Source organism: Anolis sagrei, chromosome 6, assembly GCF_037176765.1.
Source record: "Anolis sagrei isolate rAnoSag1 chromosome 6, rAnoSag1.mat, whole genome shotgun sequence".
NCBI lineage: Eukaryota > Metazoa > Chordata > Lepidosauria > Squamata > Dactyloidae > Anolis > Anolis sagrei.
The window spans coordinates 13,605,661-13,620,576 of NC_090026.1; the positions used below are offsets into that span (position 1 = coordinate 13,605,661).

Consider the following 14,916-nt stretch of genomic DNA (forward strand, 5'->3'; position numbering starts at 1 on the left):
TCCTATTTCCCATCTTTTTCTCATCCTTTCTTTCCTTCTTCCCTTTCTTTCCCTCATACACCTTCCTCTCTCTTCTTTCGTTCCATCCTTTCTTTCCCCTTCTTTTTCAATTTCCCTTCCTTTACTATGTTCCTATTTTTTCCTTTATAGAACTCCAATATGCCAATGAGAACGTAGTCTGCGCATTCAGAAAAACACCTACAAGCCACTCTACGAGAAGCTTGGCCTCTCATTGAACACTGAGAAAACTAAAGTGCTTTTCCAGTAGTCACCAGTCAATTCCTCTGCAATGCCAGAAATACAACTTAATAGAAATACAGCCACCTCTCCACAAAAGTCAACATTGACACTGAAATACAACACCGCCTGAGCTCTGTGAGTGCAGCTTTCTTCCCAATAAAGCAGAGAGTGTTTGAGGATCAGGACATCCGTAGGGATACCAAGGTGCTTGTTTATAAACCACCATTTATAGAACACCAGCATTTAAGAGATGGTCCTCTGCCATCAACTCTGCTGGACCAGCCACGTTGTCCGGATGCCCGACCACTGTCTCCCAAAGCGGTTGCTCTATTCCGAACTCTAGAACGGAAAACTGAATGTTGAAGGACAGGGAAAGAGATGTAAAGATGGGCTCAAAGCCAACCCTAAAAACTTTGGCATAGACACTGAGAACTGGGAAGCCCTGGCCCTTGAGTGCTCCAGTTGGAGGTCAGCTGTGACCAGCAGTGCTGCAGAATTTGAAGAGGCTCAAATGGAGGGCGAAGGAGAGAAACGTGCCAAGAGGAAGGTGCGTCAAGCCAACCCCGACCGGGACCGCCTTCCACCTGGAAACCAATGCCCTCACTATGGGAGAAGATGCAGATCAAGAATAGGGCTCCACAGTCACCTACGGACCCACCCCCAGGATACTACACTTGGAGGACCATTATCCTCGGACTACGAGGGATCACCAAATAAGTAAAATGTTTACAAAGCTATTGTCCTCCCAACTCTGTCAAATGCCTGCGAAACATGGTCGGTCTACTGATGTCACCCTCAACTTCTGAAACGATTCCATCACAAGCTGGACCTTGAAACTGCTAGGCCATTCAATGCTAATCAAGGTGGCCAATTGCAGCATTCACACCTTCCTCAAACAGACAAGAGTTCTTTCTCCCACCCTGGACATTATTCCACGGTTACATAAAACTCACTTGCCTAGTTTCCAGCAAATCTCACAACCTTTGAGGATGTCTGCCTTTCTTACTCTGTTGAAATTGTCCATGTGCTTGTGGATTTCAATGGCTTCTCTGAGTAGCCTGACATGGTGGTTGTGAGAGTGGTCCAGCATTTCTGTGTTCTCAAATAATATGCTGTGTCCAGGTTGGTTCATCAGGTGCTTTGCTATGGCTGACTTCTCTGGTCGAATGAGTCTGCAGTGCCTTTCATCTTCTTTGATTTGTGTTTGGGCATTAATCACCTCTCAACAAAGGATTCCCTTAGGAAGCAAGAAGTCACACCTTGAAACTGCTAGGCCATTCAGTGCTAATCAAGGTGGCCAATTGCAACATTCACAGCTTCCTCAAACAGACAAGAGTTCTTTCTCCCACCCTGGACATTCTACTGATATATAAACCCAATGTTCTTAGTTTCCAACAGACCTCACAACCTCTGAGGATGCCTGGCATAGATGCAGGCGAAATGTCAGGAGAGAATGCTTCTGGAACATAGCTATAAAGCCTGGAAAACTCACAACAGCCCTTTGGTCCAGATATAAACTCCATTTTCCTACTTTCCAACAGACCTCACAACCTTTGAGGATGCTTGCCATAGATGGAGGCGAAACGTCAGGAGAGAATGCTTCTGGAACAGAGCCGTAGAGCCCGGAAAACTCACAACAGCCCCTTGGTCCAGATCCCTCAAGCCAAACCAACATACAAACAGGACTTTTAAATAATATATAATAATATATATTATTGTATTCTAATATATTCTAATATATTCTAATATAACATACTATTATATTATATTCTAATATAATATAATATAAAATAATATAACATACTATATTATATTCTAATATAATATAAAATAATATAATATAACATACTATTATATTATATTCTAATATAATATATTATAATATAATATAACATACTATTATATTATATTATAATATAATATATTATACTATACTATAATATAAAATAATATAATATAACATACTATTATATTATATTATAATATAATGTATTATAATATAATATATTATAATATAATATAATATAATAGTATGTTATATTACCTACCCAGCGTTATGATGATTGGACCACCCATCCTTTGTCCAGCACAGAGGATGCATTTCCCACGTGACCTAGGAGCACGTGACCCTCCCTCTGCCTTTGTTTTCCCCCCGTCGCGCCCCTCCAGGCAGAACAGCGCGGTGGGAGGTGCTGGGAACAGCCCCGTAATGAATGGAGTGGGCCGGGCAAGAGCGGTCCCCGCCGCCATGACGACAGAACCCGGCGTCGCCCTTGGCAACCTTTGTTGCCGGCAGAAGGAGCCCTCCCATTGGCCGCCGGGGCCGTGACGTCACGTTCTCTCTTTTGAGAAGGCCGGTCATAGCCTGGCTGACGAGAAGTGCGGATTCAGTCGAGGAAAAAAGCTCCGGCGAAAGAGAAAGAGCGACCTTGCGGGGAATCCGAGATGGACAGCAAACGGGAAGAGAGGTGAGACTCTAATATAGCCCATTATATACATATATTCCCTTCATGGTCTTATTGTTTTTAATTAATTTAATTTTAATTTTAAATATTTTCCTTGAGGGGCATTTGCCTGCACGTGGCTGAGGCTGAGAGAGTGTGACACGCCTCCAGGCCCCGCAGACTCATCTACACTGTCGAATTAAAGCGGGTTGACACTACTTTAACTGCCACAGTGGTCTTGAACCCTAGGAGTTGTAGTCTCATAAAGTCTTCTCTGCCAAATGATGGAGGTCTACAGACATATACTCTGGATTATCCGGTTTGAACTGGATTATATGGCAGTGTGGACTCATATAATCCAGTTCAAACCAGATACTCTGTTTTATATGGCAGTGTAGATCCAGCCAAAGAGTGCTGGGGCCTCACTTAACATATAATCCGGATTATCTACTTTGAACGGGATTATTTGGCAGTGTGGACTCATATAATACAGTTCCAAGCTGATAGTCTGTTTTATATGGCAGTGCAGATCTGGCCAAAGAGCGCTGGGGCCTCACTTAACAAATAATCCGGATTATCTACTTTGAACTGGATTATTTGGCAGTGTGGACTCATATAATACAGTTCAAAGCAGATAGTCTGTTTTATATGGCAGTGTAGATCCGGCCAAAGAGCGCTGAGGCCTCACTAAATACATAATCTGGATTATCCAATTTGAACTGAATTATATGGCAGTGTGGACTCATATAATCCAGTTCAAAGCAGATAGTCTGTTTTATCTGGCAGTGTAGATCCAGCCAAAGAGCACTGGGGCCTCACTAAATATATAATCCGGATTATCCGATTTGAACCGGATTATATGGCAGTGTGGACTCATATCATCCAGTTCAAAGCAAATAATCTGTTTTATATGGCAGTGTAGATCCGGCCAAAGAGTGCTGGGGCCTCACTAAACTAAAACTCCCAGGATTCCATAATATTGAGCGGTGACCGTTAAAGTGGTGTCGAACCACATTAATTCTACAGTGTAGATGCCCTTCCAAACAGGCAGATAATTTGTTTTATATGGCAGTGTAGATCTAGCCAAAGAGTGTTGGGGACTCACTAAACTACAACTCCCAGGATTCCATAATATTGAGCCATGGGAGTCAAAGTGGGGTTGAACCGCATTAATTCTACAGTGTAGATGCTCTTCCAGATAGATAGAAAAAAAACTTCTTTTTCGTTGGGTGCATCTACACCAGGCATGGGCAAACTTCGGCCCTCCAGGTGTTTTGGACTACAACTCCCACAATTCCTAACAGCCGGTAGGTTGTTAGGAATTGTGGGAGTTGAAGTCCAAAACACCTGGAGGGCCGAAGTTTGCCCATGCCTGATCTACACTGTAGAATGAATGCAGTTTGACACCACTTTAATTTCCATGGCTCACTGATGAGGAATCTTGGGAGTTGTAGTTTTGCAACATCTTTACCCATCTTTGCCAAGAAGATTTGGTGCCTCATCAAACTATAACTCCCAGAATTCCTTCCCCATGGCAATGAATGTGATATCAAAGAGTTTTGCTTTGAATACATTTGTTTACTTTTTAATACAATTAGCATTTAATTCTGTTTTAATGTTTGTATACATTTAGATTTTATATTTCATTCGGTTTTATTGCAAGCATCTTTGAGTCTCATGTGGAGAGAGAAAGTGAGTTATAAATACACATAACAACAACAACAACAACAATAATAGTGTTGAAGGTTTTCATGGCCAGAATTACTGGGTTGCTGTGAGTTTTCTGGACTGTATGGCCATGTTCCAGAAGCATTCTCTCCTGGCGTATCACCCGTATCTATGGTAGGCATCCTCAGAGGTTGTGAGGTCTGTTATTTATGTTATTTAGGAGAGAATGCTTCTGGAACATGGCCATAAAGTCCAGAAAACTCACAGCAACCCAATCATCATCATCATGCATATAATAATAATGTATTGTCGAAGGCTTTCATGTCCGAAATCACTGGATTGTTGTGTGTTATCCAGGCTGTATGGCCATGTTCCAGAAGCACACTCCCCTGATATTTTGCCCACATCTATGGCACGTCTCCGACAGACCTCAAAACCTTTGAGGATGCCTGCCATAGATGTGAGTGATACTCCAGGAGAGAATGCTTCTGGAACATGGCCATACAGTCCAGAAAACTCACAGCAATCCAGTGATTTTGGCCATGAAAGTCTTCAACACTATTATTATTATTGTTATTATTATGTGTATAAATGCAGGCAAAACGTCAGGAGAGAATGCTTCTGGAACATGGCTATACAGTCCAGAAAACTCACAGCAACTCAGTGATTCCATCCATGAAAGTCTTTGACACTATTATTGTTATTATTATTATGTGTATAAATGCAGGCAAAATGTCAGGAGAGAATGCTTCTGGAACATGGCCACACAGTCCAGAAAACTCACAGCAATTCAGTGATTCCAGCCATGAAATTCTTCAACACTATTATTATTATTATTATTATTATTATTATTATGGGTATAAATGCGGGCAAAACGTCAGGAGAGAATGCTTCTGGAACATGGCCATACAGTCCAGAAAACTCACAGCAATCCAGTGATTTTGGCCATGAAAGTCTTCGACACTATTATTATTATTATTATTGTTATTATTATGGGTATAAATGCAGGCAAAATGTCATAAGAGAATGCTTTTGGAACATGGCTGTTCAGTCTGGAAAACACACAACAACCCGATGATGATGATGATAGTAGTAGTAATGATAATAATTTTAGTTTTATAGTGGATTCACCCTGAGTTTAAGTAGTGTATGTGAAAATGCTATTAATATTGAGATTTGCTACCCGAAGCAGAGGAAACTGAGAGCAGGTAAACAATTGCAGAATGTCTGAAGAGGAAGTGGGTTTAGAAATAAGGATGCATCATATCTCAAACAGGGCTACAGTTAGCAAAAGACCCAGATTTCAGCCAGTTTGTGAGTCAAATGTCCTCTTACCTCAAGTTTCCAAATTACTCATAAATTTCAAGTTTCAGATGCCTTCTTTCAGCCATCACTTCTTCAAAAGGTGCCCTTTTTTAAGAATGCAAGGCCCCATCCACACAGCTGAATAAAATCCCACATTATCTGCTTTGAACTGGAATATCTGGCAGCGTGGACTCAGATAAGTCAGTTTGAAGCAGATATTGTGGGATTTATTGTTGAGGCTTTCATGGCTGGAATCACTGGTTTGTTGTAGGTTTTTCGGACTATATGGCCATGTTCTAGGAGCATTCTCTCCTGACATTTCGCGTGCATCTATGGCAAGCATCCCCAGAGGTAGTGAGGTCTGTTGGAACTTGGAAAAGGGGTTTATATATCTGTGGAATGACCAGGGTGGGACAAAGGACTCTTGTCTGCTGGAGCTAGGTGTGAATGTTTCAACTGACTGGCATATAATGGGCTGACAGTGCCTAGAGCAAACTTTTGTTGAGAGGTGATTAGATGTCCTTGTTTGTTTCCTCTCTGTTGTTGTGCTGTTGTAATTTTAGAGTTTTTAAACATGGTAGCCAGATTTTGTTCATTTTCATGGTTTCCTCCTTTCTGAGGTCAGAGCTCACAACCTCTGAGGATGCTTGCCATAGATGCAGGCAAAATGTCAGGAGAGAATGCTTCCAGAACATGGCAATATATCCCAAAAAACCTACAACAACCCTATTGTGCCTTGATATTCTGGGTTATATGGCTGTGTGGAAAGGCCCCAAGAATACCTCTACGCTGTAGAATGAATCCAGTTTGACACCACTTCCACTGTGCTGGCTCAGTGCTATGAACACACGAGATGTGTAGTTTGGTGCTGTACTGGCACTCTTTGGCAGAAAAGGCAAAAGACCTTGTAATATTAAAAAAACCTCGGAGTTGTAGTTTTGCAAGGTCTTTAGCCTTCTCTGTCAAAGAGGGCTGATGCCTCACCAAACTATAACTCCCAGGATTCCTTATCATTTAGCAGTGGCAGTTAGAGTGGTGTCAAACTTCATTCATTCTACAGTGTAGATGCACCCATAGTGCAACATTCAAATCTCTACACCACACTGCGGCCCTTCTACACAGCTGTATCAAATCCATATTATCTCCTTTGAACTGGATTATATGAGTCTACACTGCCATATAATCCAGTTCAAAAGAGATAATGTGGACTTGATACAGCTGTGTAGAAGGGGCCACAATGTGGTGTAGAGATTTGAATTTTGCACTATGGGTGCATCTGCTTTGATAATTTGAATTATACGGCAGTGTTGAAGGAGCTTGTGTCTCAATTTTAATAGCCTTGTAATATGTAATTGTGGAATTTGTAGTTCGGCAAGGCATTTAGACTTCTCTGCTGTAGAACTTTAACAAACTCCCCTGAAACTTTTCAATCTCTCTAAGAGTGGGTTGTTGTAGGTTTTTCTGGGTTATATGGCCATGTTCTAGAGGCATTTTCTCCTGACGTTTTGCCTGCATCTATGGCAAGCATTCTCATCTATGCATCTGTGGCAAGGGGGATGCTTGCCATAGATGCAGGCGAAACGTCAGGAGAAAATGCCTCTAGAACATGGCCATATAACCCAGAAAAACCTACAACAACCCAGTGATTCTGGCCATGAAAGCCTTCTCTAAGAGTGAATTCTGAGTTTGTCGTCAAACTACAAATCCCAGGTAGTTCTATAGTTTGAGGCCCTTCCACACAGCTATATAACCAAGAATATCAAGGCAGAAAATACCACAATATGTGCTTTGAACTGGGTTATCTGAGTCCACATTGTCATATATTCCAGTTCAGGGCCTAGGTCACCAGTCTCATATATTTTAGCCCTGAAATGTTTGGAAAGAAGGCTTTTGAAACTATACAGATCCATGAGTGATCAAGAGCTGCCTTATTTAGGTCAAAGACAAGATCTACACTGCAACATAATCCAGTTCAAAGCAAGCAATATGGATTTTATATGACAGTGTAGATGGGTAAGTTTCCCCATTAGTCCTTAGTAAGTCCTTGTGATGTTTGAGTTAGAAATTCAGTGCCATTGGTGAAAAAGCCAAGAAATCCCAGGCTTCCCAGCACAAAATCAAAATTGGGAAACCTAAAAGGAGCTGCAGAAGATGAATAGAAAATAATATTTTGGGTAACAACTCCCAGAATCCCTAATTCTCATTGCCAGAAATTGAAATTTTCCTATATCTTAGTAGCATCCCCTGCTGCAAATGGACCAGAGGATGGAAAGTAATAATTGCGCAAATCAGCAACTGTGGCTGGCATATTCTTGAATGATGGGTAACCAGATTTTTTGGGTAGCCATGTGTGGTTGAAAGCTTACTTATAATAGTAAATCATTATTAATGGATCAATGTAAGCGTATTGCACAGCTTTGCTGGTTGCCAGAAATTCAAGGACACAATGGACTTTCCAAGTATTGCAGGCTTACCTGTGATGCAATTTGGCTTCCTTTTCTCCCCATGAATCACTACATGGTGCTGTTATGTCACCAGCCTCTGGAATCCAGTGATTTGTAGTTTGGGTAGGTAATTGCAATCCTCTACTAGAGACGTGTGTTCCCTAAACTACAGCTAACTTAGGACACATCTACACTGTAGATTTAATGTCAATGTCATGGCCGAATGCTATGGAATCATGAGTGTTGTAGTTTTACAAGCCTTCTCTGCAAAATACTCCTCCTATGATCCCATAACACTGAGCCATGGCAGTTCAAGTGGTGTCAAATATAGATACCTTGGTTTAATCTTTAGTCCCTCTCTTGTGAGGATACCTTGAGAATGGTAGTTTATGGTAATTTTCTAGAGCTTTGGCAGAGGGTTCCAAATGCACCAGGAAACTACAAATCTCAGGATTCCACAGGCTGAAGTTATGGCAGTTAAAGAAGTATAAAAGCACGCAATTAAGTAATATAGTCTGGTTGTACTCTAGATCTATGCAAATCTGAATATATATACTAGCCTTCTTCCTCTTCTTCTTCCCTGCACTGTATCTCATCCACTTGAAATCGAACTGACTGTCTATCTATCTATCTATCTATCTATCTATCTATCTATCTATCTCAGGTATGGGTAAACCCAGGCCCAGGGGCTGGATGTGGCCCTTTGGGCACTTTTCTCGGGCCCTCATCTCTCGTATCCTTCCTTCTCTCTTTCCTTCTTCCTTCCCTCCCTCTTTCTCCTTCCCTTCCAACCTTTCCTTCTTTCATCCTTCCTATTTCCTTCCTCCTTCCCTCCCTCTTTCTCCCTCTCTTCTTCCTTCCACCCTTTCATTCTTCCTTCCCTCTCTCCCTGTTTCTCCATCCATCCATTCCTTCCACCCTTCCCTCCCTTTTGTCTTTCCTTCCTTCTCTCTTTCCTTCTTCCTTATCTCCCTCTTTCTCCTTCCTTCCTTCCTTCCTTCCATCCATCCATCCATCCATCCATCCATCCATCCATCCATTTTGCCCTTCCTTCCTTCTTTCCTCCCTCCTTTCGCCTTTCTCTCTCCCTCCATTTCCTTCCTTTCCCTCCCTCCCTCCCTTCCTTCCACCTTGCTTCCATCAATTCCTTTTGTCTTTCCTTCCTTCTTTCCTCCCTCCTTCCCTCTCTCCCTCTTTCTCCCTCCCTCCATTTCTTTCCTTCCTTCCCTTTTCCTTCCTTCCTTCCTTCCTTCCCTCCTTCCCCCTTCTCTCCCACCCTCCCCCTCCTTCCTTCTCTCCCCCTTTCTCCTTCCATCCTTCCCTTCTTCCATTTCGTCCTTCTCTTTTCCTTCCTTCCTCCTTCCCTTCCTTCCATCACCAGGCAGGCAGTCCTCCTAGCAGGGAGTGCTAGCCTGTGGCCCCCAAGTTAGAAAGTTTATCTAAGCCTGATCTATCTGTGAAATGTACTGAACTGTTGTAAATTTCAGTTGGGTCCATATGAAGACTGTAACCAAGTCTGTATTTATCTGGTAATACCCTGGAAGACATCAGATCCAATGTCATCTTGGAAGTTCAGTAGGGGATGCATCAACACTGAAGAATTAATGCAGTTTGACCCCACTTTAACTGCAATGGCTCAATGCTACGGAATCCTGTGATTTGTACTTTGGTGAGGCACCAGTTGGCTTTGACAGAGAAGGCTAAAGCCCTAGTAAACTACAACTCTCATGAGTCTATTGTATAAAGTGGTGTGTAGACACACCCAGAGTCAGGCCCCTTGGCATTCCTAATGTGGTAATTCATGGTGTCACTCCCCATGTGCCTCCTCTTGTGCCAGAACATACCACAATATTGCAACTTGCTTGTATCATGTGCAGAAGAAACCATGTGATTCGAAGCTTTATCACTGTTAAGTAATAATTCTGACCAAGGCGCATGCACATCAGAAGGTCCAAAAAGTCAGCATAGTTTTATTGACATGGTTTGTGTAAGCTGGATTTAGGAAAAATGTTTTTGTGGTTATATTATGATAAAAAATATTATGATAAAAAATAAGGAAATTCTGCTGCAACATTGCATGGACATTTTATAGACTGTCATTCCAGTGTTGTTACCTGGCATGGTTTCACACTTCCCCGAAAGGATGTCATTGGTCAGTGTGGTTAGTTCTGGGAAGGGAGACTGCCAAGAAATGCCAGGCTTTGTAGGCTGTGTTCGGAGGAATAAAATGAAACGCCTCTTTTAAATCAACTTTGCCAAGTAAACACTACTCATAAATGTATGTTTAAAAGTTGGGTACAGTCAATAAGAAACTCGTATGTTTAAAAGTGGGGCTTTCCACCCAGTTTGCACAGTCAATAAGTAAGAAACCCATATGTTTAAAAGTGGGTTTTTCCACCCAGTTGGGCATAGTCAATAAGTAAGAAACCTATCTTCTGTTTCTGCAAACCTTTGCACTCCTTAGTAAGCTAAAAAGAGAAATTCTTGTGGATCTGGAGAATGGGAGAGGAGGACTTTTCTTTCCAGAGGGAGTTGGCATTTATTGCTTTTGTCCCAGAAGGTTGGTGAACCAAAGAGAGATGTTATCCAGTCTGAGTTTCAAAAGATCCAGAACCAAAGGTCGACTAGGACAGTGCTTTGGTGGCTCTTCACAGAAGGTGCGTCTATATTGTAAAATGAATGCACTTTGACACTTCAGCTGCCATGGATAAATGCTATGGAATCCTGGGAGCTGCACTTTTATAAGATTTTTAACTTTCCCTGACAGTGCTGTTGCCTTACCAAACTCCAGATCCCAATGTTCAATAGCCTGGAGCCAAATTAGTTAAAGTGGTGTCAAACTGTGTTAATTATACTGTGTAGATCAGTGGTTCCCATCCTTTTAAAATCAGGGACCACCTTACTAGGGACCACTTTCCAACAGTGGTCCAAAAGGGTTGTTGTTGTTTATTCGTTCAGTTGCTTCCAACTCTTCGTGACCTCATGGACCAGCCCATGCTAGAGCTTCCTGTCAGCCGTTGCCACCCCCAGCTCCTTCAGAGTCAATCCACCACTTCAGGGATGTTGCGGTTTATCAGTCTATGCAGAAAATACCCAGCAGTCTTCGCAGCCCTCTGTTGAATAACAGAGTCAGAGTAAAAGGAAAAACAAAATTTACTCTTGAGTAGTCAGAGATAAATATGCAGCTTTACAAAATAACCAGCCTTGAAAATAAACTTAGTCTATTGCAGCAAAATAACTCACACAAAAGTCCAATGCATTGAAATCATGCATTATCTGCTTCCTCAATGGTGCAAGCAGTCTTGTAGTAAATGGTTCAGGAACTTCAGCAAGTCCTGTAGTATAGAAGTCCCATCCAGTCTCTTCTCAATCATCTGATCACCTGAATACATCAAGAAAACTTTTCATGATATACTCCATGCAGGGAGTGGCTCAAGCTTAATTGCTTAATTGCCCAGGTGTTCTTCCTCAACACGCACCCATACAGGCAATGATCCTTGTAAAGACTTAGCATACATATGCACATTCTGTAATAAAGGATACCATCCATCCATCTTGCCCTTGGTTGGCCCCTCTTCCTTTTTCCTTCCACTTTCCCCAGCATCATTATCTTCTCAAAGCTATCCTGTCTTCTCATGATGTGGCCAAAGTACTTCATCTTTGCCTCTAATAGCCTTCCCTCCTGTGAACAGTCAGCTTTATTTCCTGAAGTATGGACTGGTTGGATCTTCTCGCGGTCCAAGCCACTTTCAGAATTTTCCTCCAACACCACAGTTCAAAAGCGTCTATTTTCCTTTGCTCAGCCTTCCTTATGGTCCCAAAAGGGTTACGAATCGGTTTTTGGTCAACTTTAGATTCAGTTTGGTTATTTGGGATGCTCATTCAGAAAATTGCATTGGATACACCACGTCAGCTCTAGTTTCTGATACTGAACATATGCCACCCAGTAGTCGCCATCTACTCACCCACAGAAAACCATATTTAATAAACTAGAGCTGAGGTGGTTTATCCAATGAAATTTTCTGAATAGGCACCACCAAATAACTCCAGGAACAGTCCCAAAAACAAATACATCAAGGCGCCCCTGCTTCCAGGTGACACATGGAATGGCTCCGTTCAGGGGGAGGGAGGAGGAGGAGAAGTAGCAGTCAGGAGGCTTGTTGTCATGCCTTTTGTGGGTAGTCAGCCTCTTCCCTCCCAACATCCCCATTGCTTCGGCACTATAAGACGGTTTTGCGAGGCCAGTCATTGTCGTTGCAACGGTGTAGTAACGGTGAGGTCGCGGACCATATTTTAGTTCTTGGAGACCACTGGTGGTCCACAAACCACAGGTTGGTAACCACTGGTGTAGATGCATGCAAAGTCATGATCTTCCTTGCAGTAGTATTGTGATTACAAATGAACATGCGGAAGATGGAAAGGCCAGTTTTGATAGCAGAGATAAAAATTCTTGTAAAACAATCACTTGTCAAGTAGTGAAAACAAGTGGTGGCAAGTTTAATTTAAATTAATTCTGTTTCAATTTAGGGATTGATTTAGTTCTTACAGCCCTTCCCTGAGACAGATACCCAAAAACAAAAAGTTGCCCTTCCCTGTTATTGATTAAGATTTGCTTCTTACTAAGAGATAACAGACTGTAGGGCCACTTCATACTTATATGTTATACCTCTAGATTCAATCTGAACAGTACTTGGTTATTGTACTTAGGAAGCCCAAGCATCACCTCTCCCATAGATCTTATTTTATATTGTTTTATCGTGTTATGTTTTAATGTATATTTGCTTCTGTTTTTATGATTTTATACGGCATCGAATATTTGCCTTTTGTATGTGTAAAACGCCCCGAGTCCCTTCGGGGAGAGAGGGTGGGTTAGAAATAGTAATAGTAATAACAATGATAATAATACTCATGTAATAATATCATTATTCCTAATAATAATAATAATAATAATAATAATAATAGGATTATTGTTATTATTATTATTATTATTATTATTGGAAAAACTGACACAATATGAGGATTTAAAGCTTATTTTATATCATTTTATCATGTTATGTTTTTATCTATAATTGCTTTTGTTTTTATGATTGTATATGGCATCGAATATTTGTCTTTTGTATGTGTGAACTGCCCTGAGTCCCTTAGGGAGAGAGGACGGGTTAGAAATAGTAATTATAATAAAAACAACAACAGTAATACTCATGTAATAATAAATATCACCATTCCTAATAATAATAATAATAATAACAATAATAGGATTATTGTTATTATTATTATGATTGGAAAAGCTGACACAATACGAGGATTTAAAGATCAAACTACAAAGACTCTGGCACAAGCCAATAAAGGTTGTCCCAGTGGTGATCGGCACACTGGGTGCAGTGCCTAAAGGCCTTGGCCTGCACTTAAACACAATTGGCACTGACAAAATTACCACCTGTCAGCTGCAAAAGGCCACCCTACTGGGATCTGCACGCATTATTCGCTGATACATGACACATCCTAGACACTTGTCCGACAAGTGATCGAATACAACAGCCAACACAGTGATCTTGTTTGCTGTGTACTAATCTTGTTGAGTAAAATAATAATAATAATAATAATAATAATAATAATAATAATAATTAATAATAATATAATGATATTTATTATTACATGAGTTGATTTTGTATGTACTAAAATAGTGTTAGATTTTTTTTCGTGTCAGGAGCAACTTGAGAAACTGCAAGTCACTTCTGGTGAGAGAGAATAGTGTTATTTATCATGTCAGGAACAACCAGACAGTTGTATTACATTTTTAACAAAACAAACAAACAAACAGAAAAAAACACACAGTTTGCAAGCTTGGTAGTTGATAAGTGTTAGATAAACCTCCCTAAATGTGGCAGATATGATAAATACGAATACAGCAAGAAATACAGATGATCAAAAGCATGCGTTAGAGAAAACGAAAAGAAACTTCCATTTGAAAAGCTAATAGGATCCAGCACCTAGGACAATTAAATTAAGTGCAATGCAAAAAAAAAATAATAATCCGACAAATCTAAAACAACTCCTCTTTGAGTCCCGTTTAAGAGAGGAAAGCAAGCTAATAATGATGCTGGTGATAATATCCTAAAGGAAATGCCTTGTCTCGTGAGAGTTCATCTGAGCACACAAACTCCCTAATCCCCTTTTCTTCAATGCCTCCCTTCTTCGATCTAATCCTGTTGGCACTGAGTTTGCAACTCAAAATGAACTATCTTGCTTGCCGATCGGTATGTCCTGTTCTAGCCCTTTATAATCACCCACTGTATTCTCCCTATTACATATTGTCCCCAGATACTTCTGGAAGCCACAAAAACAGGTCTGGACCTGTGACAATGGTTGGGTTTGTGTGTGTTTTTGGATTATTTTCTTTGGGAGTGGGCAAGTGCCGACACAAGAGACTGGCCATACGAGGCCAGCCCTGTTCAAGCAGGAACAGTTTGCCACATTCTCGTTCCTTCCTGCCTGAGTTGAAATCGGAACGCATGACTCAATGCATGTGCTGTCAGTAAACAGATGTTTCCATTGGGGAGAAACACCCAAAAATGGCCCTCCTTGTTGCATGAATACGGGGAGGAATCCCTTGCTCCTTATGGCTGGATGTCTGTCTTTTCCTATGTTCATTTCTCTGCAATTGCACCATTTCTTTTCCCCGTTGCATCACAGCCCTTCCCACTGTCTTACATCCAATAAAGGGCTTTCCTGGCTCACACACCCCTCCGGTACAGAGGCCAATACGAATCCAGCAAAACTGATGTAACTGCTACCTCTCAGTTATGCAAAGCCAG

The 14,916-nt window shown here is 41.2% G+C and overlaps 1 protein-coding gene across 1 annotated transcript in view; it reads left to right on the top strand.

The window, feature by feature from the left end:
* The first annotated feature begins 2,585 nt into the window (after positions 1-2,585).
* PNP (purine nucleoside phosphorylase) overlaps positions 2,586-14,916 on the top strand; it is a 34,134-nt gene continuing 21,803 nt past the window's right edge. Inside the window, exon 1 of the mRNA XM_060782948.2 lies at positions 2,586-2,708. Coding sequence (XP_060638931.2) covers positions 2,686-2,708 — 23 coding nt within the window. The 5' untranslated portion in view covers positions 2,586-2,685. The remainder of the gene's footprint in view (positions 2,709-14,916) is intronic.